Source organism: Eulemur rufifrons, chromosome 30 (assembly GCF_041146395.1).
Source record: "Eulemur rufifrons isolate Redbay chromosome 30, OSU_ERuf_1, whole genome shotgun sequence".
Taxonomy (NCBI): Eukaryota; Metazoa; Chordata; class Mammalia; order Primates; family Lemuridae; genus Eulemur; species Eulemur rufifrons.
The window spans coordinates 58,621,549-58,648,655 of NC_091012.1; the positions used below are offsets into that span (position 1 = coordinate 58,621,549).

General features: G+C 38.3%; 1 protein-coding gene across 1 annotated transcript in view; it reads right to left on the reverse strand.

The window, feature by feature from the left end:
• Positions 1 to 3,626: 3,626 nt before the first annotated feature.
• RTL4 (retrotransposon Gag like 4) overlaps positions 3,627 to 27,107 on the reverse strand; it is a 57,304-nt gene continuing 33,823 nt past the window's right edge. Inside the window, exon 2 of the mRNA XM_069464216.1 lies at positions 3,627 to 4,567. Within this exon, the coding sequence (XP_069320317.1) occupies positions 3,630 to 4,567 (938 nt within the window). The 3' untranslated portion in view covers positions 3,627 to 3,629. The remainder of the gene's footprint in view (positions 4,568 to 27,107) is intronic.

Below are 27,107 nucleotides of genomic sequence, written 5' to 3' on the forward strand. Positions count from 1 at the left end.
GACCCAAGCTCCCAGAGCCATTTCAAGGGCATGAGGTGTTAGCTTTTGTCAAGATACTGGTAGAAATTCTGTATACACTAAATGCTTTATTTTGCTTTGCAGATGACTATTGAGGTCATAGGCAAGATGGTTCTGGGTGGAGATGATCTTCCAGAATCCAGAAAAGGGTGATTTTTGCTGTACTCTTATGGATAGAAGTGAGGGTAGTGACAGCATGAGTCATATGTGTTGTCATATGGACAGAATGAGTGGGTGAGAGTGAAGCCAATCGTATACTCCTCCCTTTCTAATGGTGCTTTTTCATGATCCATGTCTACAGTCATGTGTTGGGTTTCGTTAATGGCAGTATATTCTGACAGTTGGACTGAACAATGATGTATTGTAAAAGATGATTGTTTATGGTAGGTACCATGTTTCTGGATGTGAGTGGAGGTAAGTGCAGAAAGTGACAACTGTAGATATTTAGAAATTTTATTACAGCTATACACAAATGGGAAAGATAAAGAGGGAAGCTGCCTGAGTGTTGGGGCAGGGTTCATAGGGAGGCCAATCTTCAGTGGACACATGATGATTCACACTAAAGTGCTGACTTTGCATAGTGAGAATCTTATTTTTTTTTCAGTGTGTTCAGAGGTAATTAGGATCAGGAGGATTGATGTTCTTGAAACACACAAAAAACTGATATTTAAGCCAAACACCAATTTATTCATTTATAATGAGAATTAACTGCCAAATAGGCTAGAACACTCATGTCAGCTGGTTAGCAAATTTTCTCCCAATAACAGAGTTTATATGGGAAAGTTATTACAATTATATTGCTTAAAAAGCATGAAGTCAGAGCAAAGGGAGTTAGGTGACCATCTTAATCACTAATGACACAAATTGGGATGGCCTGATGCCTCCACCCCACCGCAGGGGTGAATATGCCAATGGTCTGCTGGTCAAAATCTCATCTCTGAGTCTAGAGAGATTAACAATACCCTATGTTTTTTTAATTGTTTCCTTTTCTATGCTCCATGCATACCATTCTCTTATTAACAATTCCTTCTTTGGCTTTATCATAAGATGATTAGATTCTACTTTGCTGGGTGGCATCAATCATGTAGCAAATCTGCATCCCTGAAGCTACAAACTTGATTGGATCTGGGGGTTCCCCAAGCCTTTGAAGTTGCTGAGTACATCTTTGAGTAGGTTATATCTCATCTGTCTTCTGTGGATTCTAATTAATTTCACTCTTCGGGAAATTTACATACCTGTAAGTTCCTAAGGACACACCCTTGTTACTCTCTTTATGGTAAATAATTAGTCTTTCTCATTGAAGTAGATGGTATATATATAGTGGATGGTATCACTATAACAAAATTTTGAAGTGGTAAAATGATTGCTAGCTTGTAGGCAATAAAGCATTATCCCATCATCCCATTCATATGCTTAGTGTTGCTATTGGATTGTATCACATAATGTACAAGAGGTATTTGATTAGGAATACCTGAACAAGGGGCCTTCAGAAGAAGGTGAACTGAAGTTCATAGCCCTAGATATTAATCTTTTCTGGAGAAGCTATGAAGTTTGAAGATTTTGGGGGGAAGAAGGTAATGTTGCTGCAAAGGGAAGGTCCAGACAGAAAATAAAGTGATACATCATTGGGAGAGAGCTCACAATGATGAATTGTGGCCCTAAGATAAGGAAAGATTGGTGATCAAGCCAATTGAATGCTCTTATCAGCACTCTAGGACCATACTGGGGTCAGTAAGGAAACTGACTGGAGGCCACTGAGTTAGTCCTTTATTACAGAATTGGTGGAGATAGATCAGAATACCTCCAGGTAATCCCAGAGTCACTCTAAGTTCAAATAGATCTACCTGTTAGAGGATCTCATACAATCCCAGTATTGCACTGGGGATTTCTTGGCATAATTGGCATATGTGTATTCAGGTTTCTTTGTTTTGGGAGCATATGAAGTAATGTGGATATACAGCAAGCTGTTGTTAAAGGAGACCCTCTGTGAATGCAAATAAGGATTGGCACAGTGGTTAGAGAGGAACTAATGGATGAAAAGATCTGCTTATTGGTGCTACAGAATGAGAATAGTAAGGTCCTAGCTGGGTTTAAGTACTGTCACAGTTAGCACAATTCTCCAAAAACAAAGCCAAAGTGTAATGGCATTTCATGTTCTGAGAGTCCTTGATGGCTTCTAGGGAATGTGGGATTACTGATATTTCTTCAGGAGATCCATTATGGGGACATACATCAGCACCAAGAAGCAGGGAACAGAAGGATGGTAATTACCATCAAACACCAATCATCACTAGATATCCTTAACATTTTAGGGAGTTGTGCCTTTCCGGTATAACACTATTTTTGTTCAGAAGCATCAGGAATCTATACACAGGGCTTATATGTGCCAAGAGAACAACACAAGCAATCAAATCCCGACTTCTTGAGTTTTGTGCACAGATGGTATTAATGTATGTGCCCCAGGATTTTTCAGATAAGACGGTTCAGAAAGTTGTTTGCCATTTATTGTTTTTTAAGATCCTCAATTAGATGAGGGCCCCCAGAGGTGGTCCATAAGGGTAGAGCTCAATAACAGTGAGTAGTGATCCTAGATGGTGACCACATTGATGCCCCTAGTGTCAGGGTATACTGCAGGGTCTGGCTGTCAGTCTTTAGTAGAGATTTATTTGGCCAGGCTCCCTGTCCAAGGCAGCAAGGACATGCTGCAGACACAGTAATTATGATGGGACACCTTCTTCTACTCTTAATAAATATCTTTAAGAGGTCATTATCCTAGAACATTTTTACTTGGCCATAAGACATGCTTGAACCTCAAGTAGGGTTGTCAGCGAAGAGGGGAGTAAGCTGGAATTGGTAGGGCTTGGCTAAAAGCATGTACATGCCTAAAGGGCTGGCCCTCAAAGAAGGGGACCAGCAGTTCTAAACAGATTGTTCAAATGGTCATACAATCTGGTTTGTCAATAGCCAAGAGGCTCAGTTTGTTGGGCAAGCAGTAGTCTTTAGATGGCAACAGAATACATAGCTATATAGAAGGATGGCAGAGTTGTGGTTCCAGGAAGGTTGTTTTGTGTCGAAGCTAGATCCAGTCAATAGGTGGAGCCTGATCCAGCCTCTAGGAGAATACTAGCAGGATATGGGAATGCAATTAGGACTTCAGCCAAAGGTCCTAAACCAACAGGATACAGACCAATGAGAGTAAGGGTGAAAGACTTGGGCCCAATCCTAGGCACACAAGATACAGGACTCAGGCCAACAAACTCAACCCAGATCGAACTCATTGATAAGGATGGTATTCCCAATGCACTGCTAGGGTCATTTTCATTGGCTGAGACTGGGCAAAGTTTTGCCTGAAGGCTTTCAGTACTCTTGGGGAACTGGTCCGAACTGCAGAAAGTGTCTGTGAATTGTTTTCATCATTGGGTCAGATTTGGTGAGGTGTCAGTTGCCAGTGAACAAGATCTGGTCATTTAAATTCCCTGATGTACATCAGTTCATGACTGCCTATAAAGTGATATCTCATTTCTCCACCTGTATTTTAAAAGTTACTGCAGGATATAAATTGGTAAGGCGAGAGGGATATAAATTTACAAAGTGACTTTCCTGGGATCTTCTTACTGGTGAGTTGTGTTATTTGTCCTTGCCGGGGCCCGAGAACGTTTGGCAAGGCAATCTCTTGTAAAGTGACCAGCCTGGCTGCAGTAGAGGCACAACTGAGTTTCTTGCTGGCGAGCTCGTTTGGCTGGGGTGACAGGTGGCTGGCCTCCCCGCAGCTGTATAGGCTCTTCTTTGGGTGGCGGACCTGTGGAGCTGGAGAGGGCTGGATTCTGGATCAGGGAAGCCAACATGGGTAGCTGAGTCTCTGACTGTAGGAGCTCTGGCCTGTCACTATGTTTCTTGTCCAACTGAATGCACTGAGTGATCAGGTCTGGGAGGTTGTCCATCATATCTGTGATACTCTCTTCATCCTGGATGGAGTCAGCTAGTCCCTCTTGGAACTGACAACTCTGATTGGTTTCATGACAGCTTAGATTTTGAGCAAAAAGCTGGAAAGTAGTAGTGTCCTGTTGAGAGTTGTCCCCTTTGTCAACCTTAGTATTCATCAGAGGGTTCATTTCCTGTTTTGTGGGTTCAGCAAATGACTGCTGGAACTCAAGAACAAAGTTCTCACATTGTTTCAGCAAAGTGCTCTGGTCAGGCCCAGGTATGGCTCCACAACTTCCCAACTGCTGACATAGGTAGTCAAAAAAGAGTTTGACCTGGGCATCTTTGGAAGGATTGGAGCTCTGTAGAGCTGTCAAGTAGGTAGTCGCTTGAGCAAGGAACCCTGAGAGACTGGCAGGGTCACCATGAATCTGGGTGAGATGCTCAAGTAAGCAGGGTACAGTCATCACTGGGTTGGCCAGGGCAGGCATGTCTTGGCCTCTCAGAGCAGGGTTCCCCTTGGTTGGATGCTGCATTTGTGGCTGCAGAGTCAGATTCTCTGCCTGAGGAAAGGAAGGCTCAACCTGCAAGGTAGGTGGTGATTCCGTGTACTTTTCCACTATATTTCCTGGAATCAGGTGGGACTAAGTAGAATTGATTACCAGTTTTGGAGACCAATGGACAAACAGTGGATTTGCTCTGTGATCAGAGAAGCAGTGTCAAGAGCAAGTAGCCAAAGCTGTTAGCCATAAAGAAGACACTAGGGGATGCCAAGAGCTAAATTGGAGACGTGCCAAAAATTGTTGTACATGACTCAATGTTGCCTCTTCATGGAGAATGCCAATATCCTGCACATTGACAAGAAATAAATTACCTTAGAACACATAAAGGATTTGTAATTAAGAAGATATATACAACAATCACAGTAGTTTTCTCTCCTCCCTCCCTTCCCTTGTAAAATAGGGACAATCTGCCCTCAGACCAAACCTTGCTTCTAAAGTATCTGTTTTCATCAGAGAGTCAAAGAATTTCACCATCCAAAGTGATTTCAGAGATCATTCAGGCCAAATTTATAATTTTGGTGATGAGAAACAGAGACCCAGAGAGGTAAAGATGTTTGCCCAACGTCACACAGCTAGTTAATATCAGAGCTGGCATGCTCATCAGGGCTGCTGTCCAAAACAGCGCTTCCTTCAGGACCACAAATGTGCTCATTTGCCTGTACTGCTTGAGCATGATGATGGCTCATACCCCTGGTTCCACAAAATATTATCTGAGAACAAGAAGTATTGGCACCACCAGGGAGATTGTTAGAAATGCAGAATCTTGGGTCCCACCACAGACCTAGTGAATGAGTTCTCACACTTTAACAAGATTCTCAAGGTGATTAGAATGTGCATTAAAGTTTGAAAAGTGCTGCTCTAAAGAGTACTTAGTTTGAATTGGAGTAATCACTGGTTGGACTTGACCCTCAGTGCCCCAAGCCTAGCCTGATTGCTGTGGGGATTTGATTGCTGAGATGGTAGTTAATCCGTTTTTCTGTCTTCCTATTCTCTGTCTGAGGTTACATTTTGTTGCCATGGAAATAATTAAGACATCACAGGCAAGATGTAGAGGTAAGGTTGAGAACCTAGCAAACAAGAACTGAATATTCTTAAAAGTAAAAAGATTAAAATGTTCAGCAGTCTTTTCTGCATTGATAACAAAAATAAAGCAACCAGAAAAAGTTAAAACAAGCCCCAAACATATGGCATAGTAGTTGAACTATTACGCACTTCAATTCCTCTCATTGCCCTTTCCTTGCATAGCGTACTGTTTGAATGTATTTAAATTGTCCACTGGTGTGCAAAAAACAAAACAAAAAAAAAAAAACATGTATCACTGAATCTTTTAAAATGTAAAACTTGATTCCCTAGGTTTTATTTGATGGTTCTTTCTCTCTAGACCTAGGAAAAAAATATTGGAAGACAAGTAGTGTAAGATTGGGGGTCAAAAACTCTGATCCAAACACTAGCATTAATCATTTAGATGACCTTGAAGATCTCATTGGAGTCTCAGTTTCCTTTTCTATCTAATGAGGATGACTATCTTGTCTACCTTAGTGGGTTGTTGTATCAATGAGATAGGTGCTCCAAACAGCAAAAAGAGAAATATTTTCTTCCATAATTGTTCCAGTGCAGTTGAACAATGCCCAGTGGCGAGGCTCTACCCTTATGACATATTGCCAAAGTAGGGAGATACTGTCATGCCTTCCTCTCTTTATTCCTTTCCATATCTCACCATTCTAATCTCCTGACAATTCTAATCTCCCAGACATCTTCTACTTCCCAGATGCCCATCCATAAGTTCATTCTTGCCATTCCAGCTAAGTGTCAACTGATAGCTAAGATGTTAGTCCTTAAGGGTTAATGATTGGCCTTTCTCAGAGCATTTACTTTAACTTTAATGTGCATAAGAATCAGCTTGTTCCTAATCCCTAGCAATTCTGATTCAGTAGATCTGGTGTGGATCCCAAGAATCTGTACTTTAACAAGCTGGCCAGTTGATTTCTGATGCAGGTGGTCCCTATGCAAAACACTGTCCAGATGAAGCTCAAGGAATAAAGCCAAATTAGTCACATCACAGACAAGTAGGGATGGGGAGGGAACATATTTAAGGGTGAGAGTTTGGCCCTCAAATGGCATAGAATGGATGGTACTCTATTCTACCTCCACATAGAGCCCATAAAGAGCTCACCTTGTCCTTCTCAACTGATCATCTCTCCCAAGTCATAGAATTCAAGAATTAAACATCTAAGTTCTAAAGTCAAACTGACCTGTGTCTAAATACTGACTGGATAAAAAGCTGTGCTACTCTGGGCAAGTTATTTAACCTCTTTGAGAATCAGTTTCCAAACTTTAAAATGGACATAATTATAATACCTACCTCATAGTGTTATGAAGATTAAATGAGATGAAAAGAGATTAACACAACTTCATGCATATGGCAAGTGGTCCATAAATGTTAGCTATCATCATTCTAGATCCACAGTCTGTTATCTGACTGTTTTAGAATTTTAGAATTTAATTTTTTTTTTAGATTTTAGAAAGGTAACATGGAGTAGATACTGTTTATTACATAATGCCTCCAGCGGTGCCTGGGGAAATATTCCATAATTAAGCCATTAACATTCCTGCAGAAAAAATAATGTCTGATTATTCATACCAAAAGGGATGGAGACTAAGTTCATGTCAATTCAGGTCAAGTTTTGCTGCCAAATGAGTTCTGGCACCAAATTCAAGAAAAAAAATTGCTTCCATTTTACAGAACTTTTTGATTTCAGAATTGAGATAAAAGATTTTAGACCTCTACCAAACTCTTCTTTTGATTGGAAGGGTGTGATTATAGCTTTTCCTTCCCTGTCCCTGCTTTCTTCCCTTCCCCTCCACTCTCAGAAGTTCCAGAATCTCTGTTGAGGTCTCCTATTTCTTTACAGAATTATGTATTCAAGGTGGCACAGCATTTAATTTTCCTAATTATGTTGCACTGGTGAAACACTTGCTAAAATTATAAGCATTAGCCCAAATGCAAATCATATAATAGCACTGTTGTCAATGGCAATTGCTTAATCCCTCAAAGAAAATCTACCTTGCCTTATCATTTTGGAAATTGCTCTCCTTTTAGAGGTCAGTGGCCTTCTATTGGATTGCCCTAGAGGATCCTTCTATTGGATTGCCCTAGAGGGCAAACCCTGCCAGTCTAGAGGAGTTCCAGACCACACCCTTGAAGAGACAAAGCAGAGACATAGCTGGAACCTCAAATACACGGACTTGGGGGATCAGACTTGTGAGCTTAGATCAGGTCTGACACAAAACTATACACATTTAAGCTTTTACTTAATACGTATGTGTTTCAATGGCAAAAACACAACAAAAAATGGGGTTAGTAAATTATTACAGGCCTAAGTGTTTGTGTTCAGTTTGGCTCAAAGCCATGGTTAACAGTTTCCCTGAATATAAACGTACTCCAATCTGGAGTCGCCTGCGTCCCTATTTGGAGAAGGGCCTGCAGTACCCTGTTGCTTATAAGAGAGATTTGTGACCTAACACTGCTTTAATTTCAAGCTGTTCTACATAATCCTTTGGAGGAGGAGCTTTGACCCAGGGTCATGCAACCACCCAGAGCAGTTGTACTTTTCACTCTTGAGCTCTAGACCTTTGGAGGAATGCTCTGGCCACAAAAGGTATACTGAGACATAAGTAACTCTCAAAAGGTGACCAGAAGGGCAAATGGTTTGGAGTTCTCTGGAGATCTAGGTGTGGAGCCTAGCTCTGCCACCATCCAAGCTTGGGCAAGTGACTCCGTCTTTCTGGGCCTTGGTTTCTTTATCTGTACAATGAAGGGATTGGGCTTCTCACACATTAGCACAGAAATAAAATGGAGTATATGTATACCATGGAGGTCTACTCAGCCACAGAAAAACAATGGTGATCTAGCACCTCTTGTATTATCCTGGATAGAGCTGGAGCCCATTCTACTAAGTGAAGTATCCCAAGAATGGAAAAACAAGCACCACAAGTACTCACCATCAAATTGGTATTAACTGATCAACACCTATGTGCACATAGAGTAGTAACATTCATCGGGTGTTGGGCAGGTGGGAGGTGAAGGAGGGGATGGGTATATTCACACCTAATGGATGTGGTGTGCACTGTCTGGGGGATGGACACATTTGAGGCTCTGACTTGGTTGGGGCAAAGGCACTATATGTAACCTAAACATTTGTACCCCCGTAATATGCTGAAATAAAAAAAAATTAAAAAAGAAATTCTGATTCAAGAGGGTTAGCAGGAGACCCAGGAATTGAATTTGTTACAGGCACTTCAAATGATATTGAGGAAGAGGTCTTCAGATTTTACCTTGTGAATATCATGTGACTGACCACACAGAGCTCCAACATTTGCTAGAGATTCTCAGGAGTTTAACATGAAGATTCTTGGGCCCCACCCCTGGAAAGCATGATTCAGTGGGTCTGGGAGGAGGAGTCTCTATAATCTGCATTTTAATTAAGCTCTGCAGAGGATGCTGATATGGAAGTTTTCCTGATAACACTTTAGAAAAAATCTAGGTTGACTACTCTCCAAAGATGCTTTCTGTTTCAGCATTATCTACATTCTTGAAAGTAGAAAATATTTGGCTCCAACAGCAGCTCCTGAAGTGCATGGTATGTGGATTTCTTCCTTCCAAGGCTCTGTCTGAGGATCTATGGACCCCTGTAAACAGTGGGCTGGTGCTGGCCTGGCTCAGGCACATGACACGTAGCTGGCTTGAAGGCAAGACAGAGGGTAGCAATTGAGCTGACCCTGCTCTCAGGGCTCTGTGATTCCTTCAGGGAGGTATGCAATGCTCTGCTCCTCTCTGCCTAGAATGAGGTAGAAAAGCCACTCCCCTAGCCCCATCAAAACCACAGCAGCCCAGCTGTGGTCCATTTGGCCATTGCTCTGTCTCAGATCTCAGAACTTCCTTTAAGCTTCAATCTTCCTTCTGGCTCAGATGGACCCATGCCTAGTTGCTTATGAAGTTAAAAGTGTCATGAACACTCTCTACAAGTTCCTCTTGTCACAATTCTCTAGTTTTCCTTTCAAATGTGCCTAACTCTGTTAAGGAGCCACACTCGCTCCTTCAGCCTTCCTGCCCCCTGGGCTTCACCAAATGTAGAGAGATTTAAATATCAAAAACCTCACTTTAATATGTATTATTTTATTCCATCTTGATTGCAATTTTTCCAGGTCAGAAAACCAATACACTGAGATATTAAGTCAAGTCCAGGAACAAGGGGGAAACTTGATACATGAAGAACTGTCTCTATGAGTCTCACATGGAATACTTGTTCTCAGAGACAAGGAAGAAGCTATGTAAGGAGGCACTTGGGAGAGTGGGGAGGGAGACGGGATGAGTGTCTTCATGAAGTAAGTTATGAGTTCTATATAATTGGAGTATAAGCAGAGCTAGGACTACTGCCTGGTGGGGAGTTAGAGTAGGGGACTCCAAGAATCAGAGAAGAGGGAGGCATCGTAAAGAGGAATTGGTCCTTTCAAACCAACCCATAGATTCTATAATTTGCCCAAGCACACAGCTGAAAAGTGGGTGAGGAGCTAGCTGTTAGTTGTGTGTAATCTAGAATCTGACTCTCAGATCCACCGCCATTCTGAACCTTACTCATCATGTTCATCTACCGCCAGTCCCCATTCTTGAAGGAGACTCAGTGGCTAAGATACAACAGGGCTTGTTTATCAATTTGAGGGCTAGTCTGGTTTTTCTGTCCATTCCCATTGCTCCCATCATTTCAAACAGTACATGCTGTTTCAAGTAAACAATTAGGGAAAGAGTGGAAAAATTCTGATTTGCAGATCCCAAATAGTCTTAAAATGAGCCCTTTAAATTTGAAATGAAAGGTCTTCTCCTCCATTCGTGCTCCCTGCTGTCTCTTTCATCTTTAATTCATTAAATGCAATTCACTTAGTGCTGAACACCACTCGCAACTGATGAGCTGACAGAGCCTAGTCAACTTAGATTCAAACTTTGCGGCATTGCCGGGTCCCTGGGATGTGCAGGTAACCTGTGGCCCTGCTCAGGGTGGAGAAAGCTTAATATAAGCAACTTAGTATGTATCATGTTTTTCGATAACAAGAAGCTTACTAACAGCCTCAGATTAAAGTTCCAAATTTACAGATGAAGAATTTGAGGCTCAGGAAATGGAAAGTTATTTGAGTCATGTTTATGACTCTCTGTGCTAAGATCCAATTCCCAAACCTTTCTCAATGAGCCTTTCTCTCCTAAGTCTTGATTATGAGTCAACGAGCAATAAAGGGATTATAGAGTATGGTGCAAAAGCAACCATATAATGTGATTTAGTAATCAGTAACAACCCACACACATATAGAGCATTTTATGTGATTGAGCATTTTCCTACTGTTCCATTTGTACTTTCAATAAAATATGAAATAGGCAAAGCATTCGACACTCCCTCCAGCAGATAAAGAAAGAGTTGTCTAAGGACATACAATTATTTAGTATTAGAATTGGGATTAGAATCCTCTACACTTATTCCTAATACCTCTATGTCCTTGAAGTAGTTTGAAATAGTAGGAAAAAAATCATGGACTTTGATGTTAGATGGATGTTGGATTAAAATCCCAGTCTGGAATCAAAGCCCAACCTGTGAGACCTTGGGCAAGTCACCGCTCTGAGCCTTAGTTTTCACATCTGTAAAATCTGCATTGAAAAAAAACTATATATATATATATATATATATATATTTTTTTTTTTACATAGAGTTGAGAATATATGTAAAGTTCCTGGTATCCAGCAAACATCAACAATAGAAGTCACTAATAGCATCATATTGTCTGCAGACACTGGAAGGTTGCCTACCAAACATCTTTGTCACTAGCCCCAGTTTCTATCTAGGGATTCATGTTGTTCTGGGGAAGGCAACTCTACCCAAGTCTTGTATGGAGCAAGTGGCTTACACTAACCCACTTAGCATATTTTCTGACCTAGTGTTTCTTCTTTGCAACACTCATATCACAATTAATTATTATATGCCTGTTTTCCCTATTAGACTGTGAGCAACATCAATATGGGAATTATTCAATTTTATTTCTGTATTCTCAGGGTCTGGCACACTTCCGTATAATACAGAGGTGCTCATTAATTCTTTCTTGAATTTTTAAGGTCTGTCCATGGCAGCCATCGTTAGCACTAGATATTAGCAGAGGTGGTTTTACTGTTCCCCATTCCCTATATATCTGTTCTTTTATTATTCTCTGATGTAAGTGGAAAACTCAGCCCTGCTCCAGTGTATCTCATCATGTTTTCATATTACAGATGCCTGAGTTAACCAGATAGAAACATAGAAAAAGAGTGGTGGCAGTGGGAACAATGTTTAGAAGGCAGATGTCCCAGCTGTGGATTTCAATGACCTTAGCCAGAGCAGTGAGAGGAAGTAGCCTTGGAAACCCAGGAGAATGTGTTTTGCTTGGATGAATGGGCCATTTAGTTTGTGGCTACTCTCCTCTTAGAAGAGTTTCAGATTGGCCCAGGTCCTAGGTCAAGATTATCTAGCAGACATGGCAAGAAAACAGATGCAAAATAATCCAGACAAGAGTTGTTTAAAGATATGGTATTTTCAACTACCTTTAATGAAGACAGGAGAATTATTTACCTTTCATGTGTTGTGCCTCATGCATAATTGGGCCACAAGCTTGAGCAGTGGAGTAAATTCTGGGGCCTGTGGAAAGACAAGGTGGGAATGGATGGGCCTCTTTAGCAGCTCAAGCAACAGCAGCTGCAGCAACCTTAGTTCTGTGCTCTTACAGTTACAGCTGTCCCTTTTCATTGGCTGATGTTCCTCAATGTCCTGATATCAGAACAGATAGAGCTTTGGGCTCTTCCAGTTGCTAGCTGTGTAACCTCAGGCCAGTTAATCTCTTCAAGCTTCATTTTCTTTATCCATAAAATGGGGCCAATGAAGGTTGTTTGTTCATTTATATAATAAATCTTTATTGAATATCTATATTGTGCCAGCCACTGTGTTGGGCACTGGGAAACAATAATGAACTCTCATCAAGCATAGACATTCTGGAATTACTGACGTAACATATGCAAGCTGCTTATCTTAGTACCTGGCTCATAGGAACCATTTAATAAATGATAGCTGTCATTTTAATAGTCCGAAATATAAGGATGTGCTGATTATGAGCCTAGGCTCTGGAGTCAGATCTGGATTTCAATTCTACTTAATAGTTTAGAATATTAGCTTCACGTATTCGCCATGAGAACTTGGGCAAGTTTTTTTAACCTCAAATACCTCAATTTCCTGACCTATAAAATAACTAATAATGACCATAACTTTTTTTATAAGCTTGGGAGGATCAAATAAGAGTGGATGTGAAATTTCCAGCAAGTCTTTTCTCCTCTAAGGGCTAACAACTAAGGATTTAAACAGATTCAGCTGGATCAAAAATAAAAAGCCTTTCAAGGAAAGTGTCTCTTGAGCTGCTTGAAACTTGTCTAGAGAAAAAAGGAAAGTAAATGGACAAACTATTGTTAGAAGGGCCGATAACTCTGATGATATCCTAAGTACAGATATTGCAGGGAAAGATACAATGGGTGACAAGCAAACAGCTCCCTTCTTCACATCCATCACAGGTGAGAAAACACTGTCACTGTTCTTATGGCCCTTGCTTATGAGAGGCTCAAAATGCCCCCTTTGCAAAGCCCTTCTCTCTTTAGTCCCAGATTTCAGCAAGGCCACATTACATCTCTCATCTGCTAATAGGTCATATTTCCAGTTAGGCTTAGCTCTTTCCACCTTCTTGTGATTCTGTGTCTTTGATGAACTCTGTATTCAGGATGCTGCCGTCATTGGCATTAGTGCCATCTGAGTAGCCACTACCACATTCGAGATATAGAATAATTCCACCACCCCCAAAATTTCATCATGTTCCTTTGCAGTCAGTTTCCCCATGCCCAGCCCCAGGTAATCATTATTCTATTTTCTGTTAATATAGGATTTGCCTTTTCTGGGAATCTTATATAAAAGAAATCATACAACATGTGGCCTTTCATATGTGGATTCTTTTACTTAGAATAATTTTTTTGAGGTTCATCCATGTCGTGGCATGTCTCAGTACTTTATTCCTGTTAATGCCAAAAATATTCTGTTATATGGATATACCACATCTTGTTTCACTTGTTGATGGACATTTGTGTTAGTTCCAGTTTGAGGCTATTACAAATAAAGCTGCATTTGTGTACAATCTCTATGCTTACATACATTTTCTTTTTTTCCCCAGCTTTATTGAGATATGATTGACAAATATAATTGTATATATTTAAGGTATACAACATGATGTTTCTATATTCATATACATTGTGAAATGAGTACCACAATCATTTCTCTTGGATGAAATACCTAGGAGTGGGTCATGTGATAAGTCTATGTTTAACTTTATAAGATGCTTCAAACTGTTTCCCAAAGTGGCTGTACCATTTTGCATTCTCACCAGCAGGGTATTCTTGTTGCAATCATATACCCTTGCCAACACTTGGCATTTGCAGTCTTTTAAAATTTATTTGTATCTGTTTTTACAAATGCTCCTGAAGGGCCATGAGCCATTTGCTCTTTCCCCTATTGGCTGCTCACAATCATCTCTACATCCATGTCGTTTGAGAACTATTATAAGAAATGGGAGGAAAAGTTTTATTTGGTAGGGATCAGGAAAGCTGCCTTTATACATTCAGAGAGACTTCATGGGGTGTGGGGGAAAGGCAATCTAATTATACAAAGAACAAACATCAATAGTATGAAAGCTGCAAGGAAGCAGATTTGCTAATCCTACAATATAGAACTTTCTATACTTTAGAACTGACTAACAATAGAATGAACTTCTCCATTAAGAAAGGAGCTGCCTATCACTGGAGGTATTCAAGTAGAGATTGGATGGACACTTCATGGGGATGTTTTGAAGCACATTCATGCACCAGATTAAGGTTGTATGAATGTCCTCAAATGTTTCTATGAGAATGTGAAGCAGACAATATCAAAATTTTATGACGTCTGACTTTTCCTTTCTGTACCCTGCCCTTTCACCTGACTTCTGGCTGACCGCCAATCTCTAATGCTCTAATATCATAAATGGCTGGAAACCAATCCTTACTAAAGTAAGTTGAAGGTTTCCATTTCCCAGTGTCTGCATTATAGTACATTCCCCAAATAAGAATCTCTAATGGTGGAATTTCAGGCAAGGCAACAGCCAGTGAATAAAATGTTTTGGCTAGAATTTCATGCCTACAGCCACTCACATTAGACATAGCACCTAGTTCACCAACCAGTCTACCTAATGGCTAATAATGTAGGCCTTGAGGGAAGTCAAAGAAAGAGAAATCAAAACTCCCAAATATGATTTGCAAAGCAGGGCAGCAGATGAGGACTAACAAACTTCTTCTCAGCTTGGTTTTCACATCCGCATAGACCTGACTATCAAAAATTGTCCATCTGCCAACCCTTTTTTGTATCCAACACCCTCTAGCCCTGATATGGTACTGTATGTTTTTAGAATACTGCTTACATCAACTGACAGCTTTTTTTATATACCCATCAGGAGTGATGTATCTTTTATTCATCTTCACACTTTAAGTGTCTGTCAGACTGTCAAGTCTTCCTATCTTCTGTAAGGATGTATCACCGCAAAGGAAACTGGTTGTGACCTGCCAGCAGGCCTCAGGGATTCAGTCTACTGGGAGGTCCTGCAGAGCTGTGCTAAAGTAACTTGTCCCTAAGTCATGTGATCTCCTTCACAAAAAATAATCTAAGAAAAAAAACAGAATGAAGTTGCATCAAGGAAATGTTCATTACACAAGTGAACAAAAAATGGAACCAGTATCCTAGAAATGGCTAAAGCACCAGCCATCAAATGGGTTAGAGTTGACTTTATAGTGGAGGCAGTACATTGGCCTAGGTGCACTCAAATGCACTTGTCTCAGGTAGTAGCAGCTGTACAGAGGACACTTGTGTTCATATTTCTTCCATCCTTTTTTCCTGCCCAAATGGCTTTTAAGCTTTCCCATATGCAAATATCTTTTCTGGTGTATTGGCAGATTTTTTTTTTTTCAAAATCATAGGAGAAGTATCTAGCATATGGGTAGTATCATATCAACACATGAAGTCCCCTTATTCTAAGTCATTCCAGGAAGATGATTAAGACCCAGAAAGGGAAAGTGATTGACTCTAGTTAACTCTTAGAGAAAGAAGTGGAACTTTTAACTTTTTATCATATCCAACTCCAAGCCCCAGAGGAAGGACTGAGGGTTCGTGGTGGAAGTCATGATTTTGGGGAATTAAGTCAGGTGTGGCCACCACTGCAGAGGATAGAGGAATGCTGAAAATCAGCCATTACCCTCACCATGGACATAGAGTATTACTGCATTCCAGCTCCCTATACCCAAGCTTTGACTAGTGGTGTAGGTGAGGATTTAATATGCTGAAAGCTCTCATGACCTTATCAGTATTGGCTCAAAAACCAGTGGGAACTGAGGCCTAATGGAGAGGGTCATAAGTAAATGGATCTATGAGGAACTGGAGAAAACTGATCGGTTTACTTCCCTGATCTGGGCTCTCTAAGGACATTGATTTTTGCCAGAGTTCATTATTTTAAAGCTTACTAGCTAGCTTCCATGATTTCCCAAGTGACTGAACTTTGCTGGGTTAAGGACCACAGAGGTTAACACTCCCTCTTAAAGGCCTTACCACTTAGTGAAGGGTGATTGGCATGAAATACAGGCTCTCAATTCCATTTAATTGAATGGCTCCTGGCTCCAATAGCAGATTAATTAAGAAGGAACTTTTGCTCAAAACTCTAGCTAGTTAGTATGACAACCAGCTAATCATGACTTAAAATAAATCTATACATTGACCCCCTGTAAAATCTCTAGGATCCAAGGCCATCACCTAAAATCAACTGTGTTCATACAGATTAGTAGGACAGGGGAGCCCTGAGATCCAAGGAGCATCGGCAGGACAGTTGGTTACCCTGGAGGAAGGAATGTGACTCTGAGCAGGGCAAAGCCTAGTGGGTCGGAGTAAGACTTCAATTGGAACTTGTGGTCTCAATGTCTACCAGGGAAAAAAAGCAGACTTCAAGGGGGCATTAGTGCCCCCACTGCCACCCATGGGCTAGAATTACAAGTCCCAGCCTATGGGAATTCAGGAGCAGGAGTGGGGAAGGCAATGGTGGGAAGAGAGGCATGCTGGGAACTTTAGTAATGTCACCTCTGTGTTCACAGCAGCCAGCTGCCATGCATGAGGATGCTTAAACAGCCCTATGGAGAGGTCCACATGGTGAGGAATTGAGGCCTCCTGCCAATAGCCAGCACCTACTTACCAGCCACCTGAGTGAAACATCTTAGAAGTAGATCCTCTAGCTCCAGTCAAGCCTTTAGATGACTACAGCTACAGCTGATATTTTGACTACAATCTCATGAGAGACCCTGAGCTAGAACCATCCAACTAAGCTGCTTCTGAATTTCTTACCCATGGGAACTATGTGAGATAACAAATACTTGTTGTTTTACCACCCCCAACAAAAAAAATGAAGAGCGTCATTACAAAGACAAAAGTCATCTTCAAAAAATGACAAAAATAGGAAATTAATTGTTGAAGACCCATGGCCTCTTATACCAGCTTACTGAGCCCACCCGCAACAACAATGCTAGAAGAAACCAAACATCTGATGAATATGGATGCCGAATAAAGGCAACGTATAACAACCTATACCACCACCACCACTTACAATTTATTTTGGGCCTAAGTCTATATTTCTTTTACATCTGTAATTTCATGTAATCATGAAACAACCTAATGAAGTCATTCTTATCCTCATTTCACAGAGGGAGAAATTGATTCTGAAAGGTTGGGTGGCTTGCCCAACATCCCTCAATGAATAAGTGGCAGGGTGACTCAAAAGCCCTATATTCGTTTTTGTTATTTTTATTATAGATTGACCAACTATAATTGTATATATTTATTGCATACAAAATGTTATTAGTATTTTTAAATATAATGTGGAAAGATTAAATAAGGTAATTAACATATATGTTATCTCAAATATTTAACATTTTTTGTGATGAGAACATTAAAAATTTATTCACTTAGTGATATTGAAATGTACAGAACTCATATATTAGCTATATTAACCATGCTGTGAAATTGATCTGAAAAAAGAATCAAACTCAATCCTCCTGTCTAACTAAGGAAAAGTCCTGTATTTGTAACTAATTATGCTAAACTGCCTGGTAGAGATGATCTGATAACAAATATGTTGTAATTGACAGAGACATCAACTTCTTAATTGGTAGATTCTCTTGAGTTCCTAACTTGTTTCTTCTGCATTTCTCCATCCACTGTCTGCCAAACTGTGATTGAGATAGGAAAGCAGACAGAAGCTAATGGCCAAGAAGAAATAAGGTATGTGTGTTTGGATTTAATAAATTCGGAGGATTTTATGTGGAATTTGGTCATTATCTCCATGTACTGCCATTAATATGTGAAACACACTGTTCCTGTTTTATAGATGGCAAATCCAAAGGATAAAGTATCTGCCATTGAGTCCAAATGGCCTAAATACCAACCCAATGGTTCTATTTTAATACGCTACTCTGTGACTACTGCTGAGGCTCTTGGGTGACTACTACCTTTGTCTAGGTGGTGAGGAACTGGCCCTGCCAGTAGTATTAATGTTTAGGGCCTGTTTTGGGGCTAGCAACTAAAGGGACAGACTGAAAGTTATGCTGAATAGGCTTTGGGTTATACTTCTCACATTTGGGTTGCTAGAGAAGCCAGTGGAAATTTACTCTGAAAGTTCCATGATGGAAAAAAAATTCTTCCTCCCTTCACAATTGGTGGAAAAGTGATTTTTCAAGGGCTGCCAAAGAATTTTCTGGTTATTCCACATCTCCTATTGATTTGTATAAATACACATGTAGAACAGAACAACAAATCATATTTGCTTTCAGAAATACTGTTCTGTGTTCATGAGGAGACTGGTAATTTTATGAGACCTATTGATTTTTCCTAAAATAACATGATTTAGTCTTAAACTCACATGCCCACAGCTGAGATGAGGAGCTGGCACTTTCAATTATTGAGAAGATTTGTTGTTTCATTGTGAGGAGGAGGTTGACTTTTTTCCAAATATTTATTCTTTCTCCACCCTACCTGTTCTACTCCATCTTCTCATTTTCTTAACATCCCTAGCTTTGATAAAGAGGGAATGGAACACAATTCATTAAGAAGAAGAAACCTCTGGTATGGTATATATAATAAAATAATATGCAAAAGCATAAAAAGTTTGAACATGACCATTTGATAAATATCTTCCCAAAAGGGACAAAAGACAGAATTTAAGTATGTGTGATTGGGTTTAATAACTCAATGAATTATATCCTTAGGCAAAAAAGAGGCTTAAAGAAATTATAAAAGATTTTTGTTTATGCTTTTTCAATAGTTCTCATGATAATTTCACTTGGCTCATTTTTTTAGTTTCCTCACATAATTTTCCTTGAGCCTCCTCTCTGGCACCTTCTGAACTTTCTACTTTCCTTTTGCCTCCATCTCTCCTACTGAGAATGAGCTCAAAACCAAGGGAAGCCAATTACTGGAGATGTGTCATGAGGTCATGAGGGTTTGTTAGCAATCACTTCTTTCAAATTTGTTTCCTTTACAAAATACATTTTCTTACAATGAAAAGAAATCTCCTCAAAGACAGTAATTCTACTTCATAAAACTCTCAAGGAAATAATGATAGTAACTGCACAAAAGTACCATAAATGATGCCTTTTCTTACATAATTAAATAGTAAGTTAAACTATATACACTTGTTAAACAGAAAAAAGTAAAAATTTACTTTAAGCATCATACATATTATTAAATGTTATATTAGAATGTATTTCATCACATAATTTTGAATTATATTTTGTTCTAAAATAAATTGTATTTAAAAAATAAATAATCGCACCAATACTCCAAAAAAATTAAACTATCTCCTTGAGAAAAAAACTGAATGAATGCATACACAGCTGACATTCAGCCTGAGTATCTTGAAAGAAGGAAGAGGTAAAAAATACCTTATCTATAGAAGAGCAAAGATGAGAATTACATCAGACTTCTCCTCAGAAACCATATTAGCAAAAGGAGAGTGGGGTAAAATATTTAAAGTATTGAGAGAAAAAACCTAAAAGCCTAAAGCTCAGTTCACTGACAATATATTTTTTTAAATGAATGAGAAATAAAGACTTGGTCAGACAAACAAAAATTGAGGCAATTTATTGCCAGTAGACCTGCCTTGCAAGAAATGCTAAAAGAAGTTCTCTGGAGAAAAAGAAAATAGTATTGGTCAGAAACCTAGCTCTACATAATGTGAGGAAGAGTATCAGAGAAGGAATAAGTGAAGGTGAAATAAAAACTTTTATTTTTTCACTTAATTGATCTAACAGATAACAATTTGATCAAAATAATAATAGCAACAACATATTTGATTATATACACTTATGTATATATACTTGCCTGTGTATGCTTATGTATAAGTGAAATGAATGACAACAATGATACCAGGGACAAGAGAAAGGAATCAGATATATTTTATTATCATAAGGAACTTGCACTATCCATAAAGCAGTATAGTTTTATTTGAAAGTGAACTTGGATTAGTTATAAATATATGTTGTGAACACTAGGGCAACTGCAAAGAAAGTGAAAAAAAAAAGAAAGAAACATAATGTGCTAAGGAGAGAAGAAGAAATCATGAAATGTTTAGGCAACAAATAGAAAATAACAAATTTGATAGATATTAATCCAACTATATCAATAATCAACTTAAGCATCAATGGTCTAAATACATCAATTAAAAGATAGAGATTATCAGAGTGGAATAAAAAGACCAAACAATATGTTGCCTACAAAAAGACCCACTTTAAATATAAAGACACATTTAGATTAAAAGTAAAGGGATGAAGAAAGATGTAACATGCTAACAATAATTTAAAATGTAGGAGTAGCTACATTAATTTCAGACAGAGCAGACTTCAGAGCAAGGAAAGTTATCAGGGATAAAAAGGGGCAATACATAAAGACAAAGGGGCAATGCTATTAGAAGACATGGCAATCTTTAGTGTGTATGTGCCTAACAACAGAGTGTCAAGATACCCGAGACAAAAACTGATAGAATTGCAAGAAAAAATAAATGAATCCACTATTCTAGTTAGAGATTTTAACATTCCTATCAGAAATAGATAGATAAAGTAGGCAGAAAATTAGTAAGGACATAGTTGAAGTCAACAGCATCATCAATCAACTGAGTATAATTAACATCTATAAACCACGTCACCCAACGACAGCAGGATCCATTTTTCTCAAGATCACACAGAACATTGAACAAGGTAGACCACATTCTGGGCCATAAAACACCCCTTAACAAATTTAAAATAATAGAAATTATACGATGTCTGTTTTCAGGCCACAATAAAATTAAATCAGAGATAAATAACAGAAAGATAGTTGGAAAATCTCAAATATTTAGATATGAAACAACTCCCTTCTAAATAACACATGGGTTAAAGAATAAGTCTCAAGAGAAATTTAAAAATATTTTGAACTAAATGAAGATGAAAATATACCTTATCAAAATGTGTGGGTTGCAGCAAAAGCAGTGCTTAAAGGGAAATTTATAGCATTGAATGCATATACTAAAAACGAGAAAAGATCTAAAATCATTAATCTAAGCTTCTGCCTTAGGAAACCAGAAAAAGAAGAGCAAATTAAATCCAAAGTCAGTAGAAGAACACAAATAATAAACAATTAAGGCAAAAATCAATACAAGCGAAAATAGAAAATCAATAGAGAAAATCAACAAAATGAAACCAAAAACTAGTTCTTTGAAAAGATCAATAAAATAGATAAGCTTGTAGCCAGGTTATCTAAGAATAAAGAAAGAGGACACAAATTACTAATATAAGAAATGAAAGATGGGACATAGTACAGATCCCAAGGACATTAAAAGGATAATAAAGAAATATTATGAACAACTCCATGTCCACAAATTTAATAACCTAGATGAAATGGAACAATTCCTTGAAAGACACAATCTGCCAGAACTCACACAAAAAGAAATAGACAATCTGAGTAAGTCTATATCTATTAAAGAAATTGAATGAGTAACTAACAACCTCCAAAACAGAAAGTACTAGGCAGAGATGGGTTTACTGGTGAATTCTATGAAAAATTAAAGACAGAAAAATCATACCAATTCCCTACAATCTCTTCCAGAAGATAGAAGCAGAGGGAATAGTTCTTCAATCATTAAATGAGGCCAGCATTACCCTAATACCAAAACCAGAAAAAGTCATTACAAGAAAATTTCAGACCAATCTCTCTTATGAACATAAATGCAAAAATCCTTGACAAAATATTAGCAAGTCAAATCCAACAATGTATAAAAATAATTATGCATGACTAAGTGTGATTTATGCCAGGTATGTAAGGCTGGTTCAACATTCAAAAATCAATTAATGTAATCCATCACATCAACAGGCTAATGAAGAAAGAAATCACATGATCATATCAATAATATGCAGAAAAAGCATTTGACAAAATCTAATACTCATTCATGATAAAATTACTCAGAAAACTAGGAATAGAGAGAGAAATTTCTCAATTTGATAAAGAACATCTTGATCTACAGCTTTACCTACAGCTAACATCATAGTTAAAGGTGAGATACTCAAAGTTTTCCTGCTAAGATTGGGAATAAGGCAAGAATGTTCCATCTCCTCACTGCTTTTGAACATCGTACTGGAAACCCTAGCTAATGCATAAGAAAAGAAAATGAAATAAAATATATACAGATAGAGAAGGGAAAACAAAACTCTTATTTTTGCAAATAATATGATCATCTATGTAGAAAATCTGAAATAATTGGCTGAAAACTTCCTGGGACTAATAAATGGTCATAGCAAGGTTGTAGGATACAAGGTTAATATATAAAATTCAATTCCTTTCCTATATATCAGCAATTAACAAGTAGAATTTGAAATTAAAAACAAATTTCCATTTATATTAAAACACCCCCAAATGAAATATTTAGGTAGAAATCTTACCAAATATATACAAGATCCATATGAGAAACATTACAAAACTCCAGTGAAATATATCAATGAAGAACTAAATAAATGGAAAGATATTTCACATTCATGGATAGAAAGACTTAATATTGTCAAGATGTCAGTTCTTTCCAACTTGATCTAGAGATTGAACATAATCCCAAATTAAAAACCACAACAAGTTATTTTGTGGCTATCAAAAAACTGATTCTAAAGTTTATATGGAGAAGAACAAACCCAGAGGACTAGCACTACCTGACTTCAAAACTTACTGTAAAGCTGCAATAATCAAGACAGTATGGTATTGGTGAAAGAATAAACAAATAAATCAATAGAACATAAATATAGTCAACTAATCTTTGATAAAGGAGCAAAGGCAATACAATGGAGCAAAGATGATCTGTTCAACAAATGGTACTAGAACAACTAAATAGCCACCTGCAAAAAAATGAAACTAGATACAGACCTTAGACCCTTAACAAAAATTAACTCAAAATGTATCATAGTCTAAATTTAAAATGCAAAACAGTACAACACCTAGAAGACAACATAGGAGAAAATCTAGATGACCTCAGGTACGGTGATGACTTTTTAGATACAACATCAAAGACACAGTCCATGAAAGAAATAATTGATAAGCTGGACTACATTATAATTTAAAACTTCTGCTCTGTGAAAGATGATGTTAGGAGAATGGGAAGATAAGGTAAAGACTGGGAGCAAATATTTGTAAAAGACACATAGGATAATGGACTGTTATCTAAAATATACAAAGAATCTTTAAAACTCAACAATAAAAAAATGAAAAACCAGATTTTAAAATGAGCAAAATACTTGAACAGACATCTCACTGAAGAAGATATACAGATAGAAGTAAGCATATGAAAAGGCGTTCAACATCATATGTCATTAGGGAATTGCAAATAAAAACAACAATGAGATATTATTACATACCTATTAGAATGGCCAAAATTCAGAACATTGACAACACCAAATTCTGGCCAGGATATGGAGCAATGGGAACACTCATTCATTGCAAGTGGGAATGAAAAATGGTATGGCCACTTTAGAAGATAGTTTGGAGGTTTCTTACAAAACTTACCATCCTCTTATATGATCCAGCAATTGTACTCTGTGGTATTTACCTAAAGAAGTTGACAACTTATGCCTACACAAAAACTTGCACATGGATGTTTATCGCAGCTTTATTCATAATTTTCCAAACTTGGAAGCAACCAAGATATCCTTTAGTAAGTGATTGGTTTAAAAAACTGTGGTACATCCTGATAATGTATTAATATTCAGCACTCAAAAGAAATGAGTTATGAAGCCCTGAAAAGACATGAAGGAAACTTAAATGCATATTACTGCTAAGTGACAGATGCCAATCTGAAAAGGCTACAGATTGTATGGTTCCAACCATATGACATTTTGGAGAAGGCAAAACTATAGAGATAGTGAAAATGTTAGTGGTTGTCAAGAGATAGAGGGAAGGAAGGGATGAATAGGCAGAGCACAGCGAGTTTTTAGGGCAGTGAAACTATTCTGTACAGTAGCGCAATGATGGATATATGTCATTATACATTTGTCAAAACTCAGAATGTACAACAGCAAGAGTAAATCCTAATATCAACTATAGACTTTTGGCCATAATGGTGTGTCAATGTATATTCATCAATTGTAACAAATGTACCACTCTGGCGTGGCATATTAGTAGTGGTAGAGGTTGTGTGTGGGATAGGGGTGGGAAGGGGGTATATGGGAAGTCTCCATACTTTCTGCTCAATTTTATTATTAGCCTATAACTGCTCTAAAAAGAAAATGTATTAATTTAAAAAACAACTTTGGAAAAAAATTGAATTCCCAGCTTTACTTTTTGATCTGCCCCTTACGTTTACATTTTGTCTATCTGCCCCATACAAAAGAAAACCAAGGCAATTGAAAGCCTGTTTCCTAGGTAGACATTATAACATTAGTGCTTTTAACCTACTTCTCACATGGGGCCATTTTATTAAATTGCTATCCAGCCGGCTTCAGATTGGTTGCCATCTTAGCAGAACGATACACATGAAAGATCCATGTCCTGGGCACTAATCCAGAAAGGTCATTAACTGCAAACCCAGATATATCAGTTGCCAAAAGATTTATTTTCAACCTCCTCACACAATGATAATCAACCTTTATATTTTCAATGAGTGTTTTGCAATGCCTGTGAACTTTTCTGTAAGTCAAAGTCCAAAAGATTAATCGGCTTGTGTTTAGCTAGACCAAAGAGAATCTGTAAATGAAAATTCTGTCAAAGCCAAAGCTCCCCAAAGATATTAACAAAGACGTAAATAGTATATTTATTAAAGATTTTTCATGAATGCCCTCTGCAGCATGTCCTGGGGTCATTATATCTATACTTGAGCTAATTTATGTTCTTTCATTAATATTAAGCCTAGAAGTATTAAGTTCCAGCCAGAATGATCTCTCCTTTTGGATTTACATGGTTGATTCTCATTAATCCATGAGCAGAGTTTGCAAAATCATCCCAGGCATTACGTGCATGGACTAAAGTCTGGTTTCAGCAAGGGGGACTGAGGATCCAGATTTAGCAAAGGAACCTGGACAGAGAGAGAAAATATGGGAAAGTACAACCCATGTAAGTCAAGGCCAAGTTCTGGGTTTTCAGATATTAAATAAGGAGGTTATTAGATAAGCACAGCCCCAGAACCTGGGCAGGATGTCAATGAACAAATGTACTGGTTTGAATCAAATAGGGATCTGAATCCAGGGAAGATAAACCATATCATATATTTTTCAAATTTTTCAGTCATTCATTCACAGCAAGACCATTTTTGAAAACATCTAAGGAAGCTCCTGAGGCATCCATCCCTGTGGATCTCTAGGAAACTGGAAATCACAGTTTGAAACCCGCTGGGCTACATGACCAGGGCACTTTTGAAAGGTGATGTTGAGCAGTAGAACCTCTGCTTCCTTTCCTGTTGAACTCATAGCTAAGGACTTGGGCTGATCAATAAGTCGCTTTGCTCTTATACATTATGAATCACACCCATTGACCAAGTCCTGTTATCTATACTCTGACCTGATCACCAGACAGACATATGGCTAAAAAAGCAAGTCAATCCATTCTCCTGTCATTTTACTTTTTACTGTAAAAATCAGAGAAACAATCCTCCCAAACAATGAAATAAAATAATATCAACAAAACATGCTTATAAAGTAATCACCCATTGTAAATATATTTTTGAGTCAACTCTAATTGCACCCAGCAAAGTGAGACAAAAATACTTGAGTAGTAGTGAGACGGAATGAAAGAATAAAAAAATACAATGAATAGTATAACACTTTCACAGCAAGTCACTTGGTAGTTATGGCAGGTATTACTATCTCCATTATACAGATAAGGAAGCTGGGGCTCAAGGAGAACTATAAGGATGCAGAGACAGGAGGAGAAGCCAGGACCATCTTAATCATGATCCAATGTTTTTTTAGATACATCTCAGCTCATCCTGCATAGGAGAGAACTGAGACTAAATGGGCATTTTACGAGCAGAATTTGAACTCTTAGAAGTTTATATTCAACATCATGTTGCTCAGCATTTGAGGGCTTGGGTGGTCAATACGTCAGTGGGAAGGACTGCTCCTGATCCCTGAGGTCCTCTTAAAGGTACCTCATGCCTAGCAAGTTTATTTTCCGTTACTGAGAAAAATTGTGTTGCTGGTGGTCAGGGATGACCAGAGCAGCAAAGGAAGATAAGACCAGGGAAGGAAGCCTCTATTGCTGAGTAGCATTGGATTACTACAGACATAGTCATTATTAGAGTTTGCTATCTATCATGCCAGCTAGCTCTCCACTGGCCAATAATCTAGAATCACCCTTAGATAGCAAATAAGTTTTATTTCGCAAGTCAAATCTAATTGATTGGTAGTCGCCACCTGCCGTGCTGTGTCAAGAATGATTCTGAGGGTGATTCTAGATAATAAAAAAGAATGCTGTGATCTATTTGCAATGTTTGCCATGGACACAAGAATAGAGAGGGGCAGCACCTGTGCCAAGCACTTGGAAATCTTGAATGGGAATGAACCCATGCAAAAAGATCATAAAATAAGTCAGTTTTATGCAAGAGTCAACCCACTCAAACAGGTTGTACTAAAAATGGATCCTTTTAGAAAGAAGTTCTGGGCTTTCACCTTAAAGTAGTATCTTTACCTTTAGGTGAGGCTCTCATTGCAATAAACCTACAAGTTTATGCTTTATAAATCTCACACCAACCAACTGTACTTTTGTATTTTGTGCTTTCTTGACTTCTTGTTTTAGCCTGGTTTTTCTTGATTCTTGTTTCAGGGGAAGCTTGTTTGTCTATAAAGTTATCCTCTTCAGCTCCACAGAAAGACCCATCCCCTCTCTGTTTATCATGCCCATAAGGAAAAACACTGTCAGAGTGCAGGGCTGCTGCTTTAGATCC